This window comes from Myotis yumanensis, unplaced genomic scaffold, assembly GCF_028538775.1.
Source record: "Myotis yumanensis isolate MYYU_CA2020_CCGP unplaced genomic scaffold, mMyoYum1.0.hap1 SCAF_7, whole genome shotgun sequence".
NCBI lineage: Eukaryota > Metazoa > Chordata > Mammalia > Chiroptera > Vespertilionidae > Myotis > Myotis yumanensis.
This window is the reverse complement of record NW_027223758.1, coordinates 74,240,204-74,266,642: the sequence shown is the minus strand read 5'-3', so window position 1 is coordinate 74,266,642 and position 26,439 is coordinate 74,240,204. Positions and strand designations below refer to the sequence as shown.

The window sequence follows — 26,439 nt, the reverse complement described above, 5'->3', positions numbered from 1 at the left end:
ACTCTGTGCAATCAATGTTGGTTGAATTTGTTTTTAATTGTTTTTTTTTTTTTTTTAGAGAGAAAAAGGGGTAGAGGGGAGAAACATTGATCCACTATTCCACACATTTATGCATTTATTGGTTGACTCCTGTATGTGCCAGGGCATTGAACCTGCAACCTTGGCCCATTGAGATGATGCTCCAAACAACTGAGCTACCTGGCCAGGGCAACATTGGTTGATTTTGTTTTAAAAAATATGTTTTTATTGATTTTAGAGAGAAGGAAAGGGAGAAGGGAGGGAGATAGAAACATTGATTTGGGAGAAACATCGATTGGCTGCCTCCTACATGCCCCCTACTGGGGATTGAGCCTGCAACCCAGGCATATGCCCTGACGGGAATTGAACCAGTGACCTCTTGATTCATGGGTCAATGTTCAGCTATTGAGCCATTCTGGAAGGGCAGATGATTTTTAATATTTGACTTTATCGCAATCAGTTCTTTAGTGGAAACCTTATTATTGTCCTTAGGTCTTTGCATATGTTCCCCACCTCATTGTCCAAAATAGTACTTAGTTGTCATCCATTAAATACTGGAGGCCCGGTGCACGAAATCGTGCACCAGTGGGATCCCTTGGCCTGGCCTGCGGGATCAGGTCAAAACTGGCTTTCCAACATCCCCTGAGGGGTCCTGGATTGCGAGAGGGTGCAGGCCAGGCTGAGAGACCCCACTGGTGCATGATCGGGGCCGAGGAGGGACGCAGGAGGTTGGCCAGCTGGGAGGGACCACGGGAAGGCTCCAGGGTGTGTCCAGATCGTCTTGCTCAGTCCCGATCAGCCGGACCTCAGCAGCAAGCTAACCTACCAGTCGGAGCGTCTGCCCCGTGGTGGTCAGTGCACGTCATAGCAAGCGGTTGAGTGGCCTTAGCATATCATTAGCATATTACACTTTGATTGGTTGAATGGCCTACCTGCCAACCGGACACTTAGCATATTAGGCTTTTATTAAATAGTATTATTGCCTTGTTGGTACTTGGTAAATCCTACTAGATAGAATTGCTGTTGGAAATAGTTGATCCTATTCACCAGAAGAGATGATAGAAGAAGTCCTTGATGAAGACTAAAACCTTGATGTCAGAGTTGACAGGCTTAGTGTATATTTAGTGCATAATGCCTTATGTATTTATAAGTTTGCCCAATGTATTTATAAGTTTTAAAGGAAGGCAGGGCACTAATTCAGATTGTATTCGCTCTTGACTGGTCTTAAAAGCATGTAAAGTTTATAGAAGTAAGGGGGTACGTGTGTGAAGGTCATGAAGAGGTTTTTAGACAATAAAGATTTTTTATAGCAATTAAATATGGCAAAGTATGTGACAAAAATACACATTTCATATAATGACATTCTTTGCAGCAAAAGTTATAAAAAGATTGTTTTGGTTCAGATTTTTACTGTTTCTCAATTTTTAGGCTAAGGTTAATGTAGAAACTGATGGGACAATTCATGTTATATTCAAACCTGCCCTTGTTTCTCTGATCTGATATGGACAGAGTATCCAGTTCTGGCCTCAGCACATGGAAGAAACTTAATCTTTAAGCCTGAGGTTTAAGTCTCTAGTTGATCTCCAAAGTAATAAAGGCGAAAATTTCACTTCCTCAGTTAAAGACCAAAAGTGACTCTAATCGTGATAGCCTGAAACCTAAAAATGGAATCTATTTAATTTGAGATTCCTGTCAGTGTTAGCAGGTGTGTTCCCTGGCATGTGTAAAGACCTTTTAGATAGACTGCATGATTTCCTTTAGTGTAAGGTGGTTAAAGTTATAGAATTAAGATACTTGGAGTTTAATTATAAGTTTTTATAGGTGAAGAAAGTAGGTAACTTGCCCAAGATTTAAATGGTTGGCTTCTAGCACATCTAGAACTAGAAAGCAGGCCACTTTTCTTTGGGTGCAGTGTGTTCTTCCACACCCATTCCTCCCATGTGAGAGGATATCTTTGTGTGTTGGGTTTTTTGCATGCGTTTTGTGTGTGTGCGTGTGTGTGTGCGCGTGTGTATGTGTGTTGGGGATGGGGGAAGTGTACAGAGTAGTCTGCTGTGTTTGAGATATTCAGTTCGATGTAAAGTGACTGCTTGGTGTGTACCCCGTGTACTTTGCTATTTAAATTGGGATACCAAGGTAAATAAGACACAGCTCCGTCCTTAAGGAGTCTATAGTCAAGGTTGTAATGAAAGTAAAAGTATAGTACCTGTCAGCTCTGTCAAATAGAACTTTCCACAGTGATGGAACTGTTCTATATTTGCACTGTCCAATATGGTAGCCACTAGCCACATGTGACTATTGAGCACTTGAAATGTGACTAAGGAACTGAATTTCTAATTTAATTTAAATTTAAGTAATTATATGTGGATTGGCTATTGTATTGGACAGAGCAGATCTGAGAAATAAAAGATGAGAACTGTGATAGTGCTGTTGAGGGGAAGGTAATGGGTATTCATTTATTTTTTATTTTGGATAGACTAGTAAAAACTGCCTGTTTCCACAATAGGGAGGAATGTAGGCAGAACCTGTCTGTCTTTCTTGTAATTCAGGTGTTTGATAGGATCCCTGATAGTTAGAATCTGGTATATAGGTGAATACATTCCTTTTTAGCTAAACTTGATTATTTGCCTTGTAGGGTCAATAGGACTACAACAGAAATATGAACTATGAACCTTTTGCCTTTATTAGTCATAAAGTTATATGGATGACCTTGAATGTACGTATGTGCCTTAAAATCCAGCAAGGTTCATTCATTTGCTCAGTATTTTGGCATTCTGTAAGAGAAAGGAGGCATGCCTAAGAATATGTACATTGTATTTGTACATCTCAAAGTTTGTTGCCTTATTTAAAAGCAATTTTTTAAAAATTGATTTTAGAGAGGGAGGGAGGAAAGGAGAGAGAGAAACATTGCTGTGAGAGAGAAATATCGGTTGGCTGCCTCCCACACGCTCCCCAACCGGGAATTGAACTGGTGACATTTTGGTGCATGGGACGATGCTCAACCAACTGAACTATATTGGCCAGGGCAACTTACGTTGTTTTATTTGATCCTTCTCCCAAGTAACTTTAGCTAGGTACTGCAGGTATTCTCCCTATTTTACAAATGAGAGAACTATGACAAAGAAATACCAAGTTTCTTGTCCAGGGTGATATGGTGAGGAATGGAGTCAGAAAAAAGAAAAGAACATTGCACTTCGAGGCATTTCTTGTCCCAGCTCTACTGTTACTTGATGTGACCTGAGCACGTTATAACCTTACTTTGTTTCCTCACTGAGTGGCTAGTGACATCTGTCTTAATTTTCTTGGCTTGTTTTTGGAATAAAATGAAATTACATGTGAAAATTCCTTGAAGTATACAAAGCTACATTGTTATTAAATAAGATCTTGAGTTTTTCTGTTGCATGTTGCTACCTTCATACCTCATCACATCAGTTATCATGTTGAATGCTATTGTATTATGTTGTTGTCATGGATTTTGCTTGTCTTCCTCACTAGGAAACCTTCTTTTGGGCAGCCATTGTGTCCTGTTTATATCTGCAGGACACAATGGTACTTACATTCTTTAAAAACAATACCTGACATATAGCAGGTGTTTAAAAAAATGTTTGTTTAATGAGATAATTGATGTCTAGATTTACTTTACAAAGTTTTAAAAAATTGTTCTCTGTAATTAGACTTGAAGCTCCTTGGGAACAGGGATGATATTTCTTCATTGTTACATTCCCTGCGCCTGGTGTACAGAAGGCATGCAATAAATATTGGTTGAGTCAATTGATGTAATTAATGTCAGCCTGCGGTCTTAGTGTGTCTACCACTGTATTGATCATTTTGGTAGTTTGTCAGTTAGGCCAAACCTTCATGTTATTCTGCGGTAATACCTACAAGCCATAAGCTGTTACCCAGCACACAGTCACCTGGTAATAGAAACCTCCAGAGACATTACCTAGAAAATGGGTGCATGTAGAGTTGGGAAGAAAATTAAATGATCTGCAAGGAACATCTTCCCCTTCCTCCTATCATATTTACTTCTGGAGCATTGAAGGTAGAGACTTCTTTACTAGCAGCTCAGGTTGTTAGCTGACTGCCTTATTTGGGGAGGAGACTCATAGGATCCTTAACATAACAATAAAAGTCCTTAATCATCTGACTTCAGTTATGTTTTCATATCTCACTGCAGTGTCTAACCCTCCGCATCCTTTTCTTCATCTTTCATGCTAAGGAGTTTGACCTTCATGCTGTAGGCTCATGATTCTCTAATACCATATCCTCTTGGAAAACACTGATATTACTTGAGCTGGAATGAGGTTTCCTAAGGTAAAATTAAACAATGCTAGTCTCTTCCAGTTTGAAGAAAATTTAGGTTAAGGTCTAGAACTTTTTAAAGATTAAGTGTACCCATGTATTTTGTTTAAACACTGCTGGCTGGGCAAACATTTCAGAGCAAGTAGAAAGTGGAAGTTAACAGAAATGAATTGGAAAGGGCTAACCTACCTTGATTCTCTTCATAAATATATGGCATTTGTGATTGTAATATTTATATTGCATTCATATAGATGTGTTTTCTGTGACCAAAATTTCTCATTTGTATGATAGACTTAGACATCATTTCATGGAGAATATATAGCTTGGGAGAAGGGAGAAGCAGTACCTGCCATGGGGAATGTACTAGTATAGGAAAGGGGGAGACAGAGAACATGCCATGGTTACGAGCATGGTCTCTGGAACCCAGCAGATATGGTTCAAAACCCAGTTCTACCACATTATAGCTCTGAAGCCTCAGGTAAGAAGCAAACCTCTCCACGTCTCAGTTTTTTCATCCGTGAAGTGGAGATAATACTACTTAATATTCATAGAGTTGTTTTGATGATTACATGAGTAGTATGTAATAAATGCTCAGTAAGTGGGAGCTCTTAGTATGTTTTTTAAAGGACACTGTGACTTCTAGGTGTTCTAGTACTGGAAGTTTCTGTGCCTCTACTGCAGGGAATAAAATATTCTCAAAGAATATTGTGTCTGATTTGAGGACATTGATGGGTGTGTTTCCAGCATGTACTAGGTACCTGGCAACCATTAACTGAAAAATCTGGGTCTTTGTTTCCTGCTTAAGGTACTCCATTCTTTCATCTTTTTCTATCCTGAACATAGTGTGAGGAGGATTCCCTCATGCTATAAGTGTGCCAGATCTGATCATTTATCACCTTGCACAGTGACTGTCTGTCTGTTAGGAGGGCTCTTTTGGGGAGGTGTTTGGACAGCTAGCTGCTTCTCAGGGATTGCCTTCCTATGTGATCTCACCATGAGGCTATTTTTAGGACATTTCTCAAAACTTTTAGATGTGTTTTATTCTCATTCGTCTTCAGGCAATATTTGCAGCTTCTTTATCTTGCTTTGTAGGGTAAATATGTATTTTACTTCCTTTTATTAATTTGCAACAGTATAATTTAACATGTAATTCTGTTTTGTCTTTTCAGGTGCCATTTGGATAGTACTTTAGCGGCACGATGTACTCTGAGTGGAGGTCCCTGCATTTGGTGATTCAGAATGATCAGGGTCACACCAGTGTTCTGCACAGCTATCCAGAGAGCGTTGGGCGAGAGGTGGCAAATGCAGTTGTCCATCCTCTTGGGCAGGCCTTAGTAACTTCTTCAGTGGCTAGTAGTGAGAGTTTGTTAAAAACTGACAAAGAAGTAAGTTTCTTCATTTCATTCTACTATGTGAAAATATAACTTTATTAAATGAATTTGACATCTTTTTAATGGATTTCTGCCAATGCAATGTGACTTCTCTATGCTGACCTTATTTGGGTAGTGGCGTGGAGGCTCAGGGTTTGTGGCAGTTGCAAGGAATATGTTGTATCATTGGCTGCTAGGACTTCCTACTAGTCAGACTCAATTCTCCACTTGAGCTATAGGCCCAAGACAGAGACTTGAGTGTCAGGCCCTTTCTCTTTAACTCAAGGCACAGTCCACAGATTTATATTCAGAGTGTGTTTGGAAGGTCTTCATTTCTTTCGGAGGAGCATTTTTCTCTCTTCAGAGTATCCTAGCAGAGATTTATCCTGAGGACCAGCAGTTGTCATGGTGCACTCTCCTCTTGGTGTATTTATAATCCCTTGCTGTCTTGTCCTCAGAAGAGATGGCACATGAGTAGATAGGGGTTCTCTGGTGCAGCCCTTGTTTATTCTTTTTCCCACCCTCAAAAAAATATGAGAGAGTAGCCCTTGAATCTAGTGTCCTCTAGAATTATACAGTTAATCTACCATGTGAAGATATCACCAATGATATCTTCTCCTTTGTCTTTGGTAAGAGGGAACTTGTAAACTCTTTTAAAATTCTTTCTCTTCTGCAACTAAATTCTGCCTTCCACCCTATTTGTCACACCTTCACTGTGCTGACTTCTTTAATACTTACTGCTTTTTTTTTTTTTGCATCCTCACCCGAGGATATGTTTATTGATTTTTAGAGAGAGAGAGAAATGTTGATGTGAGAAAGAAACATCAATTGATTGCCTCCCATATGTACCCCAACTGGGGATTGAACCCACAACCTAGGTATGCTCCCTGACTGGGAATTGAACCCACAACAATTGACGCTCCAACCAACTGAGCCACCTGGTCAGGACTATTGCTATTTTATATATTACATTATATTGTTACTAGAGGCCCGGTGCATGACATTCGTGCACTGGGGGAGGAGAGGGGTCCCTCAGCCTGGCCTGCACCCTCTTGCAGTCTGGCACCCCTCGGGGGATGTCTGACTACTGGCTTAGGCCCGCTCCCCACAAGCGGACCTAAACCTGCAGTCAGACATCCCCCAAGGCAATGGTTGGCAAACTGCAGCTTGGCAGACTGCAGCTCGCGAACCACATGCGGCTCTTTGGCCCCTTGAGTGTGGCTCTTCCACAAAATACTGACTTCTGCGCATGGGCCACGAAGTTTCAGTCGTGCTGTATGTGCGCGCCCACACATGGTATTTTGTGGTATTTTGTGGAAGAGCCACACTCAAGGGGCCAAAGAGCCGCATGTGGCTCGCGAGCTGCAGTTTGCCGACCACGGCCCCAAGGGGTCCTTAGTGATGCTGCAGAGGCGGGAGAGGCTCCTGCCACCACCATTGAGCTCGCCAGCCATGAGCCTGAGCGGCGCTCCCCGTGTGGGAGTGCACTGACCACCACTGAGCGGCTGCCCCCTGGCTGTCAGTGCGCGTCATAGCGACTGGTCATTCCACTGTTTGGTCAATTTACATATTAAGGTTTTATTGTAAAGGATATTGCTGTTAATGGCATGGTGAGAATAACTTCAGATTTCCAGTTGGAAGACGGGGTTCAAATTTTCAGCTCTAGCATTTCCAAACCAGTGACTTGGGCCAAATTGCTTAATCTTGATTAGCTCCAGTTTTCTTATCTATAAAGTCAGGATAGTTTACCCTCTCACACAGGGTTATTTTGATTATTAGATGATATTTATGAAAGTGCTTCATAAACTGCCAGGATTATACAATTGTCAATTGCCTTCATAGTAACCCTGTTTATAAAGGAATGAAGCTTATCTGGCATGACTTGTTCTTTTTGAGCAGGCTGGTTCCCAGTGATCATGCTTCCCTTTTGTAAGTGCTCACTGATCATCTGCTTAGTAATTTGTCCCAGTTTTGTCTGGAATTCACTTAAACTTTCCATTCTACAGTACCTGGAATGTAGTTTCATCCTCTTTTGCAAATTGGGCTGTTTTCTCTTTCTCATCATACCTTATTCATTCTTCATGACTGTAAGCAATGGTTCAGCAGTCTCTCTGGTAAGTTCTTTCAGCCTCTAGGATGTGATTCAGATGGGTCGGAAGGCTGTAACTCATTTAGTGCAGCTAAGTGCCTTGTTAATATCTTACCCAGCTTCAATACCTTCTCACTTGTGTTTGTTCTTACCTTTCCATTTTAAATATTATTTTCTTTAGCAGAGAAAATAGTCACAAGATATGAGTTGAGCAGTTCATTTTCCTTCCTGTTGTTAATGTTTCATAATCTGGAAATGGGATGTGATTGAATTTGTGTACATGATTTCCTAAATGGTACATGTACTCTCATGTAATTAAGTGGAGAAAAGTATCAAAAGTTTTCTATTTCTTTGCCTCCAATCTCTGTGGAAAATCAAGATGTCCTGCCTGTACTTAACTTTTTATTTTCAGAGCAAACAATAATAATGTCTAAAGGGTAAATGCCAATATAGGCTTAATATTTAGAAATAAGTAATTTATTTTCTTCTTAAATCTTTTGCATGGGAAATGTCTAAGTATGCCTTATATATGGAAGGTACATTCTTTAGAATAAGTTTGACATATGTGTTGAGATGAATATATTGTCAATTGAGATATAGATTGGGATGTGTGATAATTCTATATGTATATTTTCCTTTTTTTTTTTTTTTTTAGGTAAAATGGACCATGGAAGTAATTTGCTATGGACTGACCCTTCCATTGGATGGAGAAACTGTAAAATATTGTGTTGATGTATATACAGACTGGATAATGGCTTTAGTGTTGCCGAAAGATTCTATTCCATTGCCAGTTATTAAAGAACCAAATCTATATGTTCAAAGTATACTAAAACACCTGCAAAATCTTTTTGTACCAAGGTAAGCTATACCTGTCTATTGGCCTTTTATCAAGATCATAGTAAAATATTCATAAGTTTTACTTTTTTTGTATTATAGGAACTGATTTCATTGTTAGTCCTTTGAACAGTTAACTTTCATTACTTGTTTAGTTAAAGAGTATATTAATATGAATGTTAGTAGAGATGGGCTTATATGTTTAAGTGTGTGTTCATTTTAAAGGCTTTTGGCTTTTCTTCTAAATCTGATAGCTATTAGATATTAAAATACTGCGAACCCTTTCCCTTCCACTCAAAAAGACATACTTTTAGCCTATCATAATTTTTGTTTCCACTTAAACTAAAAGCAACTAAGCCTTCTAATTTACCTTAAAATGAATCTTTCCTAAGAGAGAATGAAAACAGTGAAGTAAGCAGACTTGACATTATTATGGGCAAATTTATAGTAGGTAGTCCAAAAGAATATCTTGACAGTTTGTTACTGATTTCTCCCCATGTCTGAGGCAAAGTCCTTAATATTGTAATGTAGGATATGTGCCTTACTTGTTCTTAAATTTTTTATTCCAGCTTTTAAAAAATTATGTCATTGTAAAGAATTTGGGAAATATATAAATTAATGAAGAAGCATTAGTTCTCTACACATTTGTGGCGATTTTCTGTAAGAAAAATAGATTTTTAGCTATTTTTTGTCTTTGAAAGAGGCAAGGGGGAATAGATCCTTTTGGAAAAGTTAGAGCTTTTGGTCTGTTAGATGGTAAGGGACTTTGAACCATCCAAAGCTCTATAAATTTTAACTTTTTAAATTTAGAAGAGAGGTTACTTTGAGGAATTGGAATTAAAAAGAAAAAATATCCATTAAGAACTCTGGTGTCTAGGATTAAGAGTAAACTCCTTACCTCGTGTGATATGCCTGTTGTAATCTGGCCCCTAGCCAGATTAGCTGCTACTAAATATGCATGAGCTCTTTGGTCAGACTCATAAATTAAACATTCCTTAAAGATCTTCCTTATTATCACCTACTCTTTCGTCATTCTACTCCTCCTTTCCCTCTCCTAGCTGTCCTTATTGCATTTTTGTTGGTTTATCTTCTAAAGAGAAGCCTTACCTTACCATCGAGGCCCATAGTGACCAAACCTTCTGTGAACCTGTATGGTACTTCCTGTGTTACTCTTATATCTTCCTGAGGTTTTAAAGTGTGTATGTCTCATTTCCCCATCTAACCAACTTAAGAGCAGCTACTGAGCTGTACATATTTTAGGCATATACAGTGTCTGGTGCAATACTGATATTACCTTTAGTGTGAATTAAATGCTGGTTGCTTGTGTTTATTGATTTCAAATGGAAATAATAACAGGAAATGGTTGGCAGTAATTTGCATATTGTTTGTGGCAAAACAGGTTCTCAAATAGTTTTAATGCTTTCTTGTTATCCCATTTAGGAGACCAATTTGCTGGCCTTTTTGATTGTACATGGGACAATTTGATGAGTTGTAAATCATTGCGTCTTCCTCTCTGTACCCTTACCACCTCTTAGTGTTCAATCTGTATTGATGAAAAAGTCAATGTCATTTGAGTTCATTAGGCTTTTGCTTTTTTCTTTTGAGAATCATGACACCTTACAAATGATTCATGTTACAATTTGTAATTAGCTTGTTTTCTCAAAAGTGTGTGCGTGCATACTTCTGAGAGGGTATTATACTGAGTTTTAGAGGTCTCCTGGTCAAGAATATCTTAGAGAGCTGAATAATTCCAGTGCTAAATATTGTGAGTTATGATCTCATCTCCCATTATTGGAAATTAAAATTTTTTTTGATTCAGACAGTTCAGAAAATTGTTATCAAATTTACTTATTTAGTGGTTTTTATAAAAAGTGACACTATAAAAAGGAAACTGCCTTCTTTGTAAGAGATTAAGTCAGAGTAGATGTAATCTGTCTCTTTTGCCTTTCTCTTCCTTTTTTTGTCATAATTGAGCAAAAAGTGAACCATTTTTAAAAAATGGGTTTTGATCTATTGCTCAAATATACTGGACTTTAAAAAACATAATATTCTTATAAAGCAGTGTAGTTGGCAATGTTTTCCATAAAGCGCCAGGTAGTAAATATTTTAGGCTTTGTGGGTCATATAGTACCTGCTTGTTGTAGAGAAAGCAGCCACAGACAATATATAAATGAATGAGCATGGCTGTATTCTAATAAAACTTTATTTGCAAAAACTAATGGCAGGGCTAGATTTGATTCATGGGCCACAGTTCACTAGCCCCTGTTCTTCAACAGTTTTTCTGAAGAGCACAAGTTACTTTTGAAAATATTGGGAAAAGTCTCTGGTGTTTAGACTTTTCTATTTATTTTTTAGTAAAGATTACCTCATTTCTCTAAGCTTTAGAAACTTGGACACTACTGAATTGACAATACTTGAGGGCTCTTTACTTTTCCTAGGTGAATGTCTCATCATTTGCTTTAGGTTTGACTTCTTTTGGGAAAACTTAGTGGTGTCATTTGTTTGCAACTTGAGGGTAAGTTTTTTCTTGGTCATGGCTTAGAATCTGAGAATGTCTATTCTAAGGTTGGGGTAAGAGTTCTAGGGGTACTCACTTGAGTTTCTGGATTTCTTGAGGAGGCTCTGAGATTTCCTACTCTGATTCAGACATATTTTATTAGTTCTTTATGACGTCATAATATATAAAAATTTGGCTTTAAGATTTATTTCAATAATATTAGTTACTTGTTTTGAGTTTCATATAGGAAGTCTGGAAGCCAACTCACCATTTGCTTATGCAGTGGGTTTCCTACTATTCTCAAAATTCTAACATGGTCTACTTTGGAGAGTGGGGATAAGGATTTGGACTTGGGCCTATATCTCCTTTCCTCTTCAACCCCAGCCCTAATAGTTTGACCTATTTTATTCCCGTGGAAAAAAATGATCCTGTGCACTAAAGAGTTATAAAACTGTTCTTCTAGAATATATGAGAAACTTTGGAGCCCCCATTTTGGGTTAAGGTGCCTTTTTTTAATTAGAATAGCAGTAGCAGGTCCTCATCTCTGAGGCAATTACCTGCATACCTCATGGGTTTTAGGGACCTGTTAATGATATTCCATTGGGTCCATAGGTTCTTTGCTAACGGACATTAACTTCATAGGGACTGTGAGCACTATGAAATCCCATGCAGAATTCTCATGAATGTGCATTTAAAATTTTAAAAAAGAATACAAAGGTCTTTCTGCTTCAATGTGTGCAGCAGGAGTGGTTGTGGGTATTCGCTCACTCATTCAACAGAAACCTATCACATACCTTTTGACACTTGCCAGGTATATTGTAGACATAAAAAATCCAGAGGTGAAGCTTACATTTCTAGTATTCCCTCTCACCCCAGGAGCTTTCAAGTCCTCATAGGAGTGGTAGCTTGAGATCCCAGAGTGCCGAACTATATGATGGGGAGATCCCAGAGTGCCGAGCTATATGATGGGGAGATCCCAGAGTGCCGAACTATATGATGGGGAAGAAGTAACTTTGTTGTTGTTTTTTAAGAAGTAACTTTGAACTGAAGAGGTTGTGCCTAGTCCTTAGGTCTGCTGATTCTCTATTATTGGACCATTGCTGTGTCCATAAGTTGCCTGTCCTTAAACTGTTGCTTTCTCTTCTCAAGGATTGTCAGTGATATCTGTCCATCTTCTTCAGACAGGAACAGGGCTCCAGTCAGATCCGACTATGCTTACAGGTCCTGAGAGCCATTCAGAAACTGGCCCGAGAATCATCCATCATGGCCCGAGAAACCTGGGAAGTCTTATTGTTGTTTCTTCTGCAGATTAATGACATACTTCTAGCCCCTCCAACTGTTCAAGGTTTGTTTATCTTATTTTTTTTCTAATTTATTTCTGAGCTTCAAATAGTTTACTTTTAAAATCATGAGTAGTAGACTCAGTGGGGATTTAAATTTTGGCGTGACAGTTGACAAACCAAGGTTAACAATTCTTAGAATAGAAACCCTGAAAGGCATGATATGAAGTTATTTTTTCTTCAGTGATGGTAGGGTGAATTAATATATTTTTTATAATGATAGGAACAGTAGCTTATCTATATCTCTATATATAAAAGCCCAGTGACTGTTACAGCGGAACGACCGGTCTCTATGATGCTCAATGCAGGAGCTGCCCTCCAGTGGTCAGTGCACTCCCACAGCGGAACGCTGCTCAGCCAGAGGCCTGGCTCACAGCTGGCGAGCGCAGTGGCGGTGGTGGGAACCTCTCCCGCCTCTGTGGCAGCACTAAGGACCCCTAGGTGGACATCCCCCAAGGGGTCCCGGACTGCGAGAGGGCACAAGTGGGCTGAGGGAACCCCCCACCCCCACCCCCAGTGTACAAATGTTGTGCACAGGTCCTCTAGTAGATTTTATAAATACTTATTCTGTAGAATTAATGTGGGGATTATGGGAGGTTGCTCATCTTAGGCACTCATTCTTTCCTCTCTCTCCAATGTGCTCCTGTCCCACTTGCTAGAAGATTAAGATCTTGGATAAAAACTGAGCAGGGTGACTTGAAAACTTTCAAAGTGATAACTGGTTAATATAGCTATGATTTCCTTCATAGGCACTCCCAAGAACCATTTATTGTTCTTACTATTAAATTGTTTGAAAGTAAAAACTTACCATTGCAGTTATTTTAATTTTTTGACCAGCCCTTTTATATCAGTGAATTGAAGATTCTGCTTTAAAAATAAGTATATCAAAGATATGTTTTCTTTTTGTTGGTAAGGTGGAATTGCTGAGAATCTGGCAGAGAAGTTGATTGGTGTTCTCTTTGAGGTTTGGTTACTAGCTTGTACTCGGTGCTTCCCAACACCTCCATATTGGAAAACAGCTAAGGAGATGGTGGCTAACTGGAGGCACCACCCAGCCGTGGTGGAGCAGTGGAGCAAGGTCATTTGTGCACTCACTTCAAGGTAGGTTGTTGTCATTGACTTACCTTCCTTAATCCGTCTTACCTAGTTCTGTCTTTTTTGGATTCATGGAATACATTGTAAAAAGCCTATACCTTGTGTCCATTATTGTGGTACTTTGATACAGAATCAAGCCAATTTTATTGTGTTTTTATTTTATTATTATTTTTAATCCTCACTCGGGGATATTTTTTCCATTGATGTTTAGAGAGAGTGGAAAGGAGGGAGGGAGGGGGGAGAAAGAGAGAGGGAGAAACATCGATGTGAGAGAGACATATTGATTGGTTGCCTCCCGCACTTAGATTGAACCTGCAACCCCAGATGTGCCCTTGACCAGGAATCCAACCCTTGACCCTTTGGTGCATGGGTCAACCCTCTAACCACTAAACACACAAGCCAGGGCAAATGAAGATTCTTTTTTAAACATAGTCACAATACCATTATTGTACCAAAAAAATCTTAACAATTATTTAATATTAACCATTGGATGTTCAAATGTCCCTGAATGTCTCAATATCCTTTTCTTTTTTTATAGTTGGTTCTATTGAATCCCAAAACAAAAAAAGGTTTAGATATTGCATTTAGTTGACATGTTTTCTTAAGCCTATTTTAAATTATAGGTTTCTCTTTCTCATTTTTATTTCTTTGTACTTTTTTTTTGGTTGAAGAAATTGGGTTGCTTGTTTTATAGTGTTTCACATTCTGGATTTTCCTGATTATGTTCTACTTGTGTTAATTAACATGTTCCTTTATTACCTGTATTTCCTGTCAACTGGGAATTAGATCTAGAGATTTGGTATGATTCAGGTTTGATTAGGGGGGGGCACAAATAATTTGTGGGTGATACTCTGTATCAGAAGGTAGATTGCTCTCTTTCTGAATTAATAAAATATTTATATCTTTATCACTATTTAAACTAAACAATGAACATTTGGAATATTCTGTTGATTCTGGTAATCTTGCTGAATGTCAATATTATAAACCTATTTTTAAATAATACTTTTATCTTGATTGTAAAAGTAATACATACTTATAATTAAAAAATTTGGAAGGTGTATGGGGAAATATTCATCACTTACAGACAACCAGTGTTAACAGTTGAATGAATTTTTTCCCATTTCTCTTTTAAAAAAATTAGTTTGAGATTTATTCACTGTACTATCTGCTTTTTTTCATTTAATGTCTGATTTTTATCATATATGCCTTTTTTTCATAACTAGATCTTGAGATCATATTTTTAATGGCTTTTTAGTTTTTCATGGAATTAGAATTCATTTAATGATTTTCCTATTTTTGCTCTAGCCAGTGTGGCACAGTTGGTTGGACATTGTCCCATGCACTGAAAGGTTGCCAGTTTGATTCCTGGTCAGGGCACATATCTGGGGGGCATGCAGGAGGCAGCTGATGGATGTTTCTCTCCCTCTCCCTTCTCTCTCAAAATCAATAAAAAAATCTTAAAAAATAATAATTTCCCTATGTTTTTTTTATATTGATGTTGTTACCAGTGTTTTACTTTAAAAATGTTATTGATATGAATGTTTTATCCATTGTCTATGTGTATATTCTGGTTATTTTATTAAGATCTAATCTCCAGATGTGTAATAAAGAGCTTTGAACAGTTTTTAGTACATTTGGAATATTACTGTTAAATTAAGTAATTGAATTGTTAAATTACTTTTAAGGTACACTATGAATTCTCAACTTTGTGTAAAGCTATTTAGCAGTTATTATTATGAACAAATTATGCCTTAGTTGTGTTGAAGGAATTTGCAGTGAGATAAATCTTAAAAATAATATAAATAACTTATTACTTATATAACTAGATAATTATATAAATACTGGAGGCCCGGTGCACGAAATTCATGCAAAGGGCTCAGCCCTCGCAGCCACAGCTTGCCTCAGCCCTTGCAGCTCCGGCTTCATCTGGAAGGTCGTCTGGAAGGTTGTTCAGCTGTCTGGTCTAATTAGCATATTATGCTTTTATTATTATAGATAATTCCATTATGTGATTATCATTAAACTAGAGGCCCGGTGCACGAATTCGTACACCAGTGGGGTCCCTTGGCCTGGCCTGCAGGATTGAGCTGAAATCGGCTCTCCAACATCCCTGAGGGGTCCTGGATTGTGAGAGGGTGCAGGCCAGGCTGAGGGACCCCACTAGTGCACGCTTGGGGCCAGGGAGGGATGCGGGAAGTTGGCCAGCTGGGGAGGGATCGCGGTAGGGCTCCAGGGCCTGTCTGACCTGTCTCGCTCAATCCCGATCGGCCGAACCCCAGCAGCAAGCTAACCTACCAGTCGGAGTGTCTGCCCCCTGGTGGTCAGTGCATGTTATAGCGACTGGTCAACCAGTCGACTGTCTGGCCCCTGGTGGTCAATGCACGTCATAGCGAGCGGTTGAGTGGCCTTAACATATCATTAGCATATTACGCTTTGATTGGTTGAACAGCTGACCGGACACTTAGCATATTAGGCTTTTATTATATAGGATTATTATTTATGTCATTTGCAATTATTTATAAACAAAAAGTTGAAAATAATTTATAATTGTATAAGTTAGTAATATATAACTTTAAATTTATGTTAAATACTATAGCGTTATGTAATTGTAAATATCTATCTATATCTATATCTATATCTATATCTATATCTCTCTATATATAAGCTGAACGACCGGAGCAGCCGGTCGCTATGACACGCACTACGGCCGGCCAACCCACCCAATAGGGGCGGGGCTGGCTGGCCAACCTCCTGTGGCCCCTCCCCCCAGCCAGCTGGCCCCAATCGGCCCCAATTGGGGTGGGCTGGGCAGACCCCACCCATGCACGAATTTGTGCACCAGGCCACTAGTATATAATATAAAGCTATCATTTTTATGATAAAATATAAAATTTATGTGTAATATTTAGTTCATACAACTTATAATGTTATAAATTTAAATTTGTAGTTATATAAGTTATAATTTATAAAATATAGTAAAATGTAAATATAGCTATTATAAATAATAATTTATTATAAACAAGTGAATAAATGTTTTAAAATCCTTTTATAAACTAGACATTTGGCCCTGGCTGGTTTGACTCAGTGGTTAGAGCGTCAGCCTGCACACTGAAGGATTGCGGGTTCAATTCCCGGTCAAGGGCAGGTACCTCTGTTGCAGGTTTGATCCCTGGTCCCTGATGTACGGGAGGCAGCCAATTGATGTATCTCTCTCACATTGATGTTTCTCTGTCTCTCTCCCCCACCCCGCCTCCTCACTTCTTCCACTCTCTCTAAAAATCAATGGAAAAAAATATCCTCAGGTGAAGATTTAAAAAACAAAACTAGAAATTTGCTTCTAATTTGTTTTATTTATTTTTATTTTTATTTTTTAAAATATATTTTATTGATTTTTTACAGAGAGGAAGTGAGAAGGATAGAGAGTTAGAAACATTGATGAGAGAGAATCATCCATCAGCTGCCTCCTGCACACCCCCTACTGGGGATGTGCCTGCAACCAAGGTACATGCCCTTGACTGGAATCGAACCCGGGACTCTTCAGTCCCCAGGCCGACGCTTTATCCAGTGAGCCAAACTGGCTAGGGCTCTAATTTGTTTTATAAACAAGGGTTTTATTTATCTTACTCACTTCAGTGAGGTATAAATACATGTTTCATCTATTTTCTCTTGTATTTTAATGCTTGAACGTATTATTCATTCTAATTAAGAAATGAACTTAGTGGTGTGCTTTTCTTTTTTTTCTAGATTGCTACGCTTTACATATGGTCCTTCATTTCCTCCATTTAAAGTTCCTGATGAAGATGCCAGTCTGATCCCTCCTGAAATGGATAACGAGTGTGTTGCACAGACATGGTTTCGCTTTTTACATATGTTAAGGTACTGTTAATTTAGTTTTCATGTGCTCTTTACCCAGTAAGTGTCTAGGGCAGAAACCATGCTATAACTTTCTTAATGGATTTCAGAGTGTCAGGTGGACCCAAAGTGGACAGCACACCCATCTACATCATGTGCCTTCTGCTCTCCCTGTTCCATAGGGTCAGGGTATGCTCAGCTGCTCTTGGTCTGTACTCTCTAGGAGCATGTTTCCTGTGGTATTTGCAGCATTTTGTTCTCTTGCCTGTTGCTACAGCCTAGATGATATTTTTCTAGGAATTTGTCACATTTTGTGGGGCCTGGAGACGACCTTGCTCCTCTCTGTGACCTGCACTGACCGTCAATATGGTTCTCAGAGCCTTTCCTCTAGTAACCTTGTTTAAAATTTTGCTGAGGGATACTATAAAATTTCAGAGGAATAAATTGCTACTTTCTGCTATTTTTTTTCTGGTAATTCTATTCAATTCAGCTTCATTGCTTCCTACCTTTCTCTCTACTAGCCCTATCTTTGTGCTCTATGGAACTTTTGTTCTGTTGTGTACTGTCTTGATTCTTAAACATTTTCCTTGCATATCTTTTCTTTCTGGTTTGACTAGCCTTATTTTTCTATTTGTGTACTAGTGATTCTAATTTATTCTGTATGACCTTTTTATAAATTAAGAATGTTAACCATTTTCTGTCTATTTTTTTCCAATTTGTTTTTCATCTTTCAGTTTATATTCTTAATCTATTTTTCTGTAATTTTGTGTTTATTTAAGATTAGAAGTGTTTTCTGTGTTCTGATTTTCATTGGAATGTCTCTACTACATGAAATTTTGAGTGGAATGTTAGTTGATATTAGTTTTTGTTTGTTTTTTAAGTTCCTGGTTTCCTAAGCATTCAAAATATTTAAAATTTAAAAATGTAAATGAAATCAGGAAGAATACTGGATTTTATTCAAATCATATTTTGGGATTTATTTTAAACGATTAAAAGTTTTTTCTTTTTTACCTGTTGATGTGATATATTAATTTATATTAATTTATTTCAATGTGGAGGTTCCGTTTCAGTAAATCTAGGTCGAATTTGGATTTTTAACAGGCTCTCTACTTGTGTCAGATATACAGAGCACTGGGAGCTGTAGGAATGTAGTTACCCATTCTCATTTCAAATTTTTTTTTTACTCTGTGCTCTAATAATTTGTGTACCAGTAAAATCATTTCAGATTTAAATGTGGAGAAGCTGGTATAAGCTTTCTGGTACTGCTACTAGACTTATCCCCTCTATACCACATGATGAATTGTAGTTCTGTGGATACAATCTACTAACACTAGAAGCCCATATATATGGCCCCTTGTTCCCACTTGCAATTAAGAAGAGTCTGAGTGGGTAGAAAAAGAGGTTTCAAAGGGCAGAGCAGTTATAAACCATTGTTTTGTATTTCTCAGCCTAGTTCTTTTGATCTCATAGTTAGTGGAAATTCTTTCCAGGTACTGCCTGTAGGTTTAAACAATATCACTTTGAGTTGGTGAGGCCATTTAATGGATAGCTACGTAGCCCATTTTGAGTAGAAATCTAAATCTATTTTTTAGTGGAAATATTTAAAATTATTTACACATAAAATATATGTTGTTTTGAAATATATGGCTTTAGTACATACACATAAATACAAACAATCCAAATTTTAAAATAACTGAATATGTTAGTATTAAAGTAAAATTTTTTTCTTGGAGTTATTGATTTATTTACAATTTTTATTCCATTGCTTAATTCCAAACATATTAGAAAAATACCCATGTATACTCTTAAAAATTTCTAGTCTCATTGGATTCTCATTCTTTGTATAGGCAAAGCAAGTTCATGTAAACATACTGCAGGTCTTCTGTAAAGAAGTGCTGATGTTTGAATCCCTAGCCTATTAACCCTTTGTACGCCATAAGCGTCTGTAGACGCAAGCAGCGGACCTTCCCCACACAACATGCGCGTCTATAGCCGCAAACCTCCCATATCAACTCTGGTCACCCAATTTTAAAATCAGACTTGTTGGTGACATTTCTAGGTTTGTAAAAAAAATTATGGTAACTTAAATAAGTAAATATTCCAGCACATATGGAAGAAATGGGGATGGTTTCTGTTTTGGACGCGTGGCAGTTAACTGGTTAAATACAGATAAGCCTCCTCTCTGAATTAAATAGGGACAAACAGCCCTGTTCTTAAAATAGATTGCATGTAGTTTATTGCTAAAGAATCTTTTAAATGTTTAATTAATTTTTCTCTCTCTTTTGATAGTAATCCTGTGGATTTGAGTAACCCAGCCATTATAAGCTCTACTCCCAAATTTCAGGAACAGTTCCTGAATGTGAGCGGAATGCCACAAGAATTGAATCAGTATCCCTGCCTTAAACATCTGCCTCAAATATTTTTTCGTGCCATGCGTGGGATCAGCTGTCTGGTGGATGCATTCCTAGGTGAATTTTGTGTATGTTGCTAGATGTTTGAAGAGCTACATGTAGATAACTCTAGAGTCTAGTTTTATTTATTTATTTATTTACTTATTTATTTATTTTAGAGTCTAGTTTTAGGTACTATTATGAAAGCCCAAGAAAAGGATGAATGGATTTGATTATAAATAACAAACTAGGAAAATTTATTTGGAACAAATATAGAGGGTTTTGTTGTCTTTATATGAATAGACCAGACAGTGCTAAGCAAAAGAATAAGACCTGGTAAATAAATAGACAAAGGATATGATTAAAAGATTTGCAAAAGAAAACTGTTCATTCTTACTAGTTATTCAAGAAAATACAGATTCAAATGTATTATGTATCTTCTTATGTTTATCATTAGGAGGCAAGTTATACCTTTTATGAACTATTTTGAACTGCTTTTCACATTTTAGGACTATGAAAAGTCAGAATTGTTTTTACCTGTTGAAAGTCAATGATATTTTAATATATAACTTTCTAAAGCATTTGTTATGTGTACTTGTTACTATAATACATACATAATATACAGGGTGGGCAAAAGTAGGTTTATAGTTGTAATATAAATAATACAATAGTTAATAAATAGTATAAGAATACATTCTGTGTTTTGTGTACTCACAACTGTAAACCTACATTTGCCCATCCCTGTATTAGGTCAAATTAAGTTTGACTGTCATATAACAACTAAAAATACCAGTGTTTGAAACAAGATAGTTTACTTACACATGCCTTAAACCCAGGGCTAGGCAGTACAGGGCTGCTATAGCAGTTCTACCGTTGTCAGGCACGTGCATCTTGTGGCTTGGCTCTCTATCCCTTCTGCACTCTCTCATGGGCCATGATGATTGAATGAGTTAGTTCCAACTATCCTCTTCAGGAATTACGAAGGAAGGAGAGCCTACACTTGATTGGTCCTTTTAAGGAGATTCCCGACATCACCCACTTTTCTGTGGTCAGAACATGGCCACATCTAGCTGTAAGGGAGGCTTGAAAATGTAGTTGTTGATTCTGTGGAGCCAGGCTGAGCTAAAATTTGTGTTCTATAACTCAGGAAGAGAGGGCAAATGGGTATTCGGAGGATACTAGCAGTCCCTGCTGTAGTCTGTACTAAACATTCACTGGTGTTGCTTGAGGAAGATTTTCTGACCACATATTTTGAACTATGAAGAATAACTCCATTTGTCTTTTCTTAAAGGCATTTCTAGACCCCGATCAGATAGTGCTCCTCCAACACCCGTGAATAGATTAAGTATGCCTCAAAGCACTGCTGTCAGTACCACCCCACCACATAATCGAAGGCATCGGGCTGTTACTGTGAATAAGGCCACCATGAAGACAAGCACAGTAAGTTTTCATCACCATTATTATGCTGTATAATGTTGACTTTTTGATCTGCTGTCCTTTTTTAAAAGTCCTGTTATTTTTTCAAACTTTTCATGAGTGTGCATATATTTTTGTGTCCTTCTAATAGGTTAGTACTGCTCATGCCTCGAAAGTTCAGCACCAGACATCCTCCACTTCTCCTCTGTCAAGTCCAAATCAGACTAGTTCAGAACCCCGGCCACTGCCTGCCCCTCAGAGACCAAAGGTTAACAGCATCTTGAATCTCTTTGGATCATGGTTATTTGATGCAGCATTTGTTCACTGTAAACTTCATAATGGGATTAACAGAGACAGCAGCATGACTGGTAAATATTGCTCAAGAAATACGTTATCATTTTTTCTTTTCTTTCTTTTCTTTTTAATCTTTCCTACCTGCAAGATTAATATGTATCTTAAAAAGCTCTCTGTCTCTGACAAAGCAGTGTTTTGTTTTTAACCCCTTCCAGCTGAACAATTTTGGAAGTTTTGCTACCTGTCCTTTTTATGTTTGTTTTGTGAGGTTTGGCTTTTTCTGGTTTTATTAGACACACTTCATGTTAGCCATTTTTGTTGTTAAGTCAAATTTCTTGTAGTAGGTGACCTGGAAGTTCCCTTCATGTCAGCCAGGATAATAATATTGATATCAAGAATTAAATATTTTAACCAGAAATTTATTCAGAAGTGTTTTCTTAGATTTTGACAACCATTCACTCATTAGTACATATAAATATCAGAAAACTTCTGCTTCACAAGACTCTAACTTCTCAGGTTTTAGTATAGAGAAATTTATTTCTAGTGTACACTTTCAAAAATACCATTTGTTCTGAAACTAAAAAAGACTGGTGGACAGTAACTAAACCCTGATAGCTTTACTTAGGTTTTATTATAGAAACACCATCTAAATAAAATCTGATTTATTTTTGTCATCTTACCATTATATTTGGAAATAATTGCATAGGGTGCAGGATGAAATGTAGGGTAGTGCAGAATGTACTGAGGGAGGACTATTTATGACATATCTTATAGAGCTGAATAATAATAATGGCTATCATTTATTGAGCTGAATTACTCTGTGCCAGGCACTGTGCTATCTGCATTAGTGAGTGTATTGGTTGTTTGGTAAGAAAGCACTTTTCCACTGGTGTTGGAAATAGGTTGATGAAAAAGGAGGCTTAATTGCATTAGTTTATGCCTCTCTAGGGAGAATGTTAGTTCCAAAGATAAAACTAGCGTCCACAAGGATCTCTGCTTTCTTTCACAAATTCATTTTTGCCTATTTGTATCATTTCAGAACTAAGGTCTGTGTCTGTTAGCATTATATATGTATAATTATTTTGGATATTCTTACAGATCTTTTATATAATTTAGAAAAGTTGTGACTATAAAGACATTTTCAGGAATATAATTTGAGATTGCATGGTTGAGTTTAGGGATTCCTTTATTTATTTTGTTCAAATTTAAACACTTTGTATCCAACCATTTTCATATTATCTTTTATTTACAAGTTTAAAAGTGGTATTTATTTATGGATAAGTAAATGTACTTATGATGACTAAATGAAACTTAAAAACCATTTTTGGCTTATGTTTTCTTACGTTCATGTGTTTATATTTTTAGTTTTCTGAATTATGTTTATATTTATATATTCTAGAATGAGTCAGACATATTTTTACTTTTATTAAGATGCAATTTTTACAGTGTAACTTTTGGATATCAAGCTGTTGACACTAAAATCCCTGACTCCAGAGTGGTTCAAGCTGCTGCCCTCCTTGGTGGGCTTGCTTAAAGGGAATTTACAGATCTTCCTGCTCTCTAGGGATTTTGTAACAGCTTTGCTCACCCTCTTGTTCCAAAAGATAGAAGTCAGAATTCAAATCATATGTGGGCAACAAATTCTTACTTTTAACTCTTACCATTTTCCTTGGTGGGGAAAGGATAGAAACTTCTCTTCCCTGATTGTGTTCAGAGATGAGAAAGGCTGTTCCATTACCCAGGAGACTGGAAGTGTCCAGATAATTGAGTGCGTTAGAGTGCTGTTGGGTGCCACTTTTGAGGTCCCAGGGGTGGTGGGAAGTTTGGAAATACTAACACTGTTAGTCTGTTTTCTAAATACTGGCTGTCATCAAGGAATTCTGCCATCCAGTTCACCTGTAACTTAAAATGTTTGCTTCTATGAACTGGTTAGCTTTAGATTTACTTGACAGTACACTGTGCTTTGTAAAAAGTAACATTGAGCTGGGAAGGGTTAATGAACTAAAAATTTAATGCACGTTATGGGCAGTTCAAAACCTCAATTCTTTTGTAGTTGTGTAATTTTCTTTGTTCATTTCTTTTGCATGATACAAAAATTATATTTTTGGATCTGAATGCACAATTTCCTATGTTTTTGAATTAGCTTGTGGTATCATAACGCTTTTAATCTAATTTTTAAAAAGCTAAAAAGCTTCTTAACTTACTGTAAGATTTCACCATCTTTAAAGTATTTTATAATTACTGCTGTCCTTTGATTTGTTTCCATTTATTTCTATTATCTTGCAGCATCTTTTATCCAAATTCTTCTTTCTTATAAATCTTGTAAGTAGGAACCAGAAGCGTCTCCTTAATTGCAGTCATGTTTTTATTTTTTTCATAATTCCATTAAAAAATTTGATTGTCATTGTCTCTTGTAGTTTTTGCACTTGGGAAGAAAAATACTTTTCTGTGTTTTGAATGGGGAAGATTGTTGGCAAAAGCAAATTAATCTGCCTGAATCAGTCCCATTATTTCTGTATACTAGTCTGGTCATGTCATGAATTCCAGGATTTTGCACTAACTGTGTTTTGGCTTTTTTTGTTTGTTTTTAAGCTTTAAGCTTATTTTTATACAGATTTAATGTTTGATTTGTATGCATTTTGCATGTAGTGTTTTTTAAATGTATTATTGCTGGATAGCTTATTCAGGACTAAAAATGGCTCATGGGAAGTTGCATAAAGATTTATACTTGACTCTGCATTCTATTAAAAATATTACAAAATAATTTAAACATTTCATGTAGAGTGATAAAAGATTTCAGAGTGGTTTTCAATACACTGTGAAATCTTTTATTAAAAATAAAAGCAACTTTCGAAGGGCTTCTGTTTCAGTGACAATGAATGACCATGATAGATAATCTTTCTTACCAATCCAATTTTCTGATCTATCAACCTCCAGTTAGCTGCTGTCTATGGTTTTTAAAATTCATTCTCATTTTGCTTGGTTGGGCGATTCTTTGGTGTGTGTTTTGGAGTTGGGTGGGTGGTGGGAATGCTCTTTCTTCCTACCCATTACTCATCCTTACTTTGCCCTCTCCCTAAAATATACAAACTGGCATGGGATTGCCCATTCAATAATGATGTTTGTCTGGGGTAATGTGGAAATTGCAGTAGCTATTTGTCTTAATGTTTAAGCATCTTTCTATAGGGGAAGTTAAAAACAGAATAAGTAATAGAAAAGCCAAATTTTGTATTATATATCTGTATATGAGTACAGATATATACAAATGTACTTTGATGATTGAAAATTCAGTTGGAAAATACTTCTAGTAGAATTTGTTAAACTGACAATACCACTATAGATGAATTGTTACCCATTTTCCAAGAAGATTACAGAGAGCCCTTAAAAAAATTAAGACATAGTTGCTAAAGAATTATTGGATTTTATTCAAGTAGCTATTTAATGACACCAACATTTGATCTTTGTGTCCAGGGTCCCATGAGCCTATTTGCATATTGACAAATATAATAAAACCCTCCTTTTCTCTCCCCAGCCATTACAACACAAGCTAGCATGGAGTTTCGACGGAAGGGGTCACAAATGTCTACAGACACCATGGTTTCCAATCCCATGTTTGATGCAAGTGAATTTCCTGATAACTATGAAGCAGGAAGAGCTGAGGCTTGTGGGACACTGTGTAGGATTTTTTGTAGCAAGAAGACTGGAGAAGAGATTCTGCCAGCTTATTTATCCAGGTCTTAGAATTTTTTTATTTTTCCATTTATGTAGTTTGGGTAGTGAAACTATATTGTAACAAGGCTTGGTAGGCTGAATTGATAAGTAAATGTTGGTTTGAAATACCTGAAAATGTCAGTAAGTAATCAAAATTTTTGCTTGAATTCTTCCATTTTACTTGCCTTATTAGATTTGGTAAAGACCCTTAAGATCCTTTTAATTTTAGAACTATTATTCTATTTTATTTGACTTATAATTTTGGAGAGATTTGGAAGGATTATACTAATTTTTAAATTAATTTTTAGCACAGTATTAGACACTGTAGATGGTTCACAAATGTTAACTGTAGATCCTGCCTTTAAGGAGCTTATTTTCTCGAGTGAGCAAAGCCATGTACACAAGTTACCATTGTGTACATGGTACATTGTGTACCTATTACAACTTCCAGTAGTAATAGGAAGTTGGTAGGAGAAAAGCACAAAGTGCTGTCACCATTCAGAGGAAGAAGCAGCATACACTTACCCTGGGGGTTCAGGAAAGAGTTACAGAGGATTGAATGATTGTGCTGGGTCTTCAAAAAGATGGGTAGTATAAGCAAGTTGGGTAGGGTCATCTTATCCAGATTTATGACTTCAACCAATTTTCGTGAATGCCTCTGCCATCCATTCAGTTAGTTGCTCATGCCAGAAACTAGGAGTCATTTTAGTCTCCACTTCTCTTCAGGTACATCTTTAGTTGGTCAACCAACTCCTGACTTTCTGCTACTTAATGCTCTTTCTAATCTCTCCACTTTGTCCCAGCCATGACCCTTTAGGTCTTTTACATTTTTATGAAATTAACTTGAAATGGCCTATTTTTGTTGGCCATCTCAACTAATCATTCGCACATCTGCTGAAGTTATATTAATATCAACAAGAGCATTCAGCTGTCTGTGTATCTGCTAGATTCTCAGGAGAGAGGTTTAAACGTACTATCAGAGGGAACAAAGCATATAGATATGAAACAGAATGGTACCTTCAGGGTACTAATCAGGAGTATCTTAATAGGCTCTTAGTTTTAGGAGTATCTTAATAGGCTCTCAATATGACTTAAGCAAAAGGAAAATCATTTATGATAAACTAGTACCATTTAATACATTCGAAGGTCAGGATATGCAGCAGGGCCTCATGATGGGCAGGAACCAGCATCTAGAAAGTGTTCAAGGACCAGAATGGGTTTTCCTTCTTTC

General features: G+C 37.2%; 1 protein-coding gene across 4 annotated transcripts in view; it reads left to right on the top strand.

The window, feature by feature from the left end:
* The window catches only part of RALGAPB (Ral GTPase activating protein non-catalytic subunit beta), an 82,779-nt gene that overhangs the window by 2,115 nt on the left and 54,225 nt on the right, over positions 1-26,439 (top strand). For 2 of the 4 annotated variants that reach the window (XM_070420984.1, XM_070420983.1), the window contains exons 2-11: positions 5,490-5,705; positions 8,435-8,637; positions 12,292-12,455; positions 13,365-13,551; positions 17,290-17,421; positions 19,687-19,865; positions 21,079-21,227; positions 21,355-21,571; positions 23,784-23,819; positions 25,030-25,231. In XM_070420984.1, the coding sequence (XP_070277085.1) occupies positions 5,520-5,705; positions 8,435-8,637; positions 12,292-12,455; positions 13,365-13,551; positions 17,290-17,421; positions 19,687-19,865; positions 21,079-21,227; positions 21,355-21,571; positions 23,784-23,819; positions 25,030-25,231 (1,655 nt within the window). In that variant the 5' untranslated portion in view covers positions 5,490-5,519. The remainder of the gene's footprint in view (positions 1-5,489; positions 5,706-8,434; positions 8,638-12,291; positions 12,456-13,364; positions 13,552-17,289; positions 17,422-19,686; positions 19,866-21,078; positions 21,228-21,354; positions 21,572-23,783; positions 23,820-25,029; positions 25,232-26,439) is intronic. The other 2 variants (XM_070420986.1, XM_070420985.1) reach the window with 1 other exon arrangement.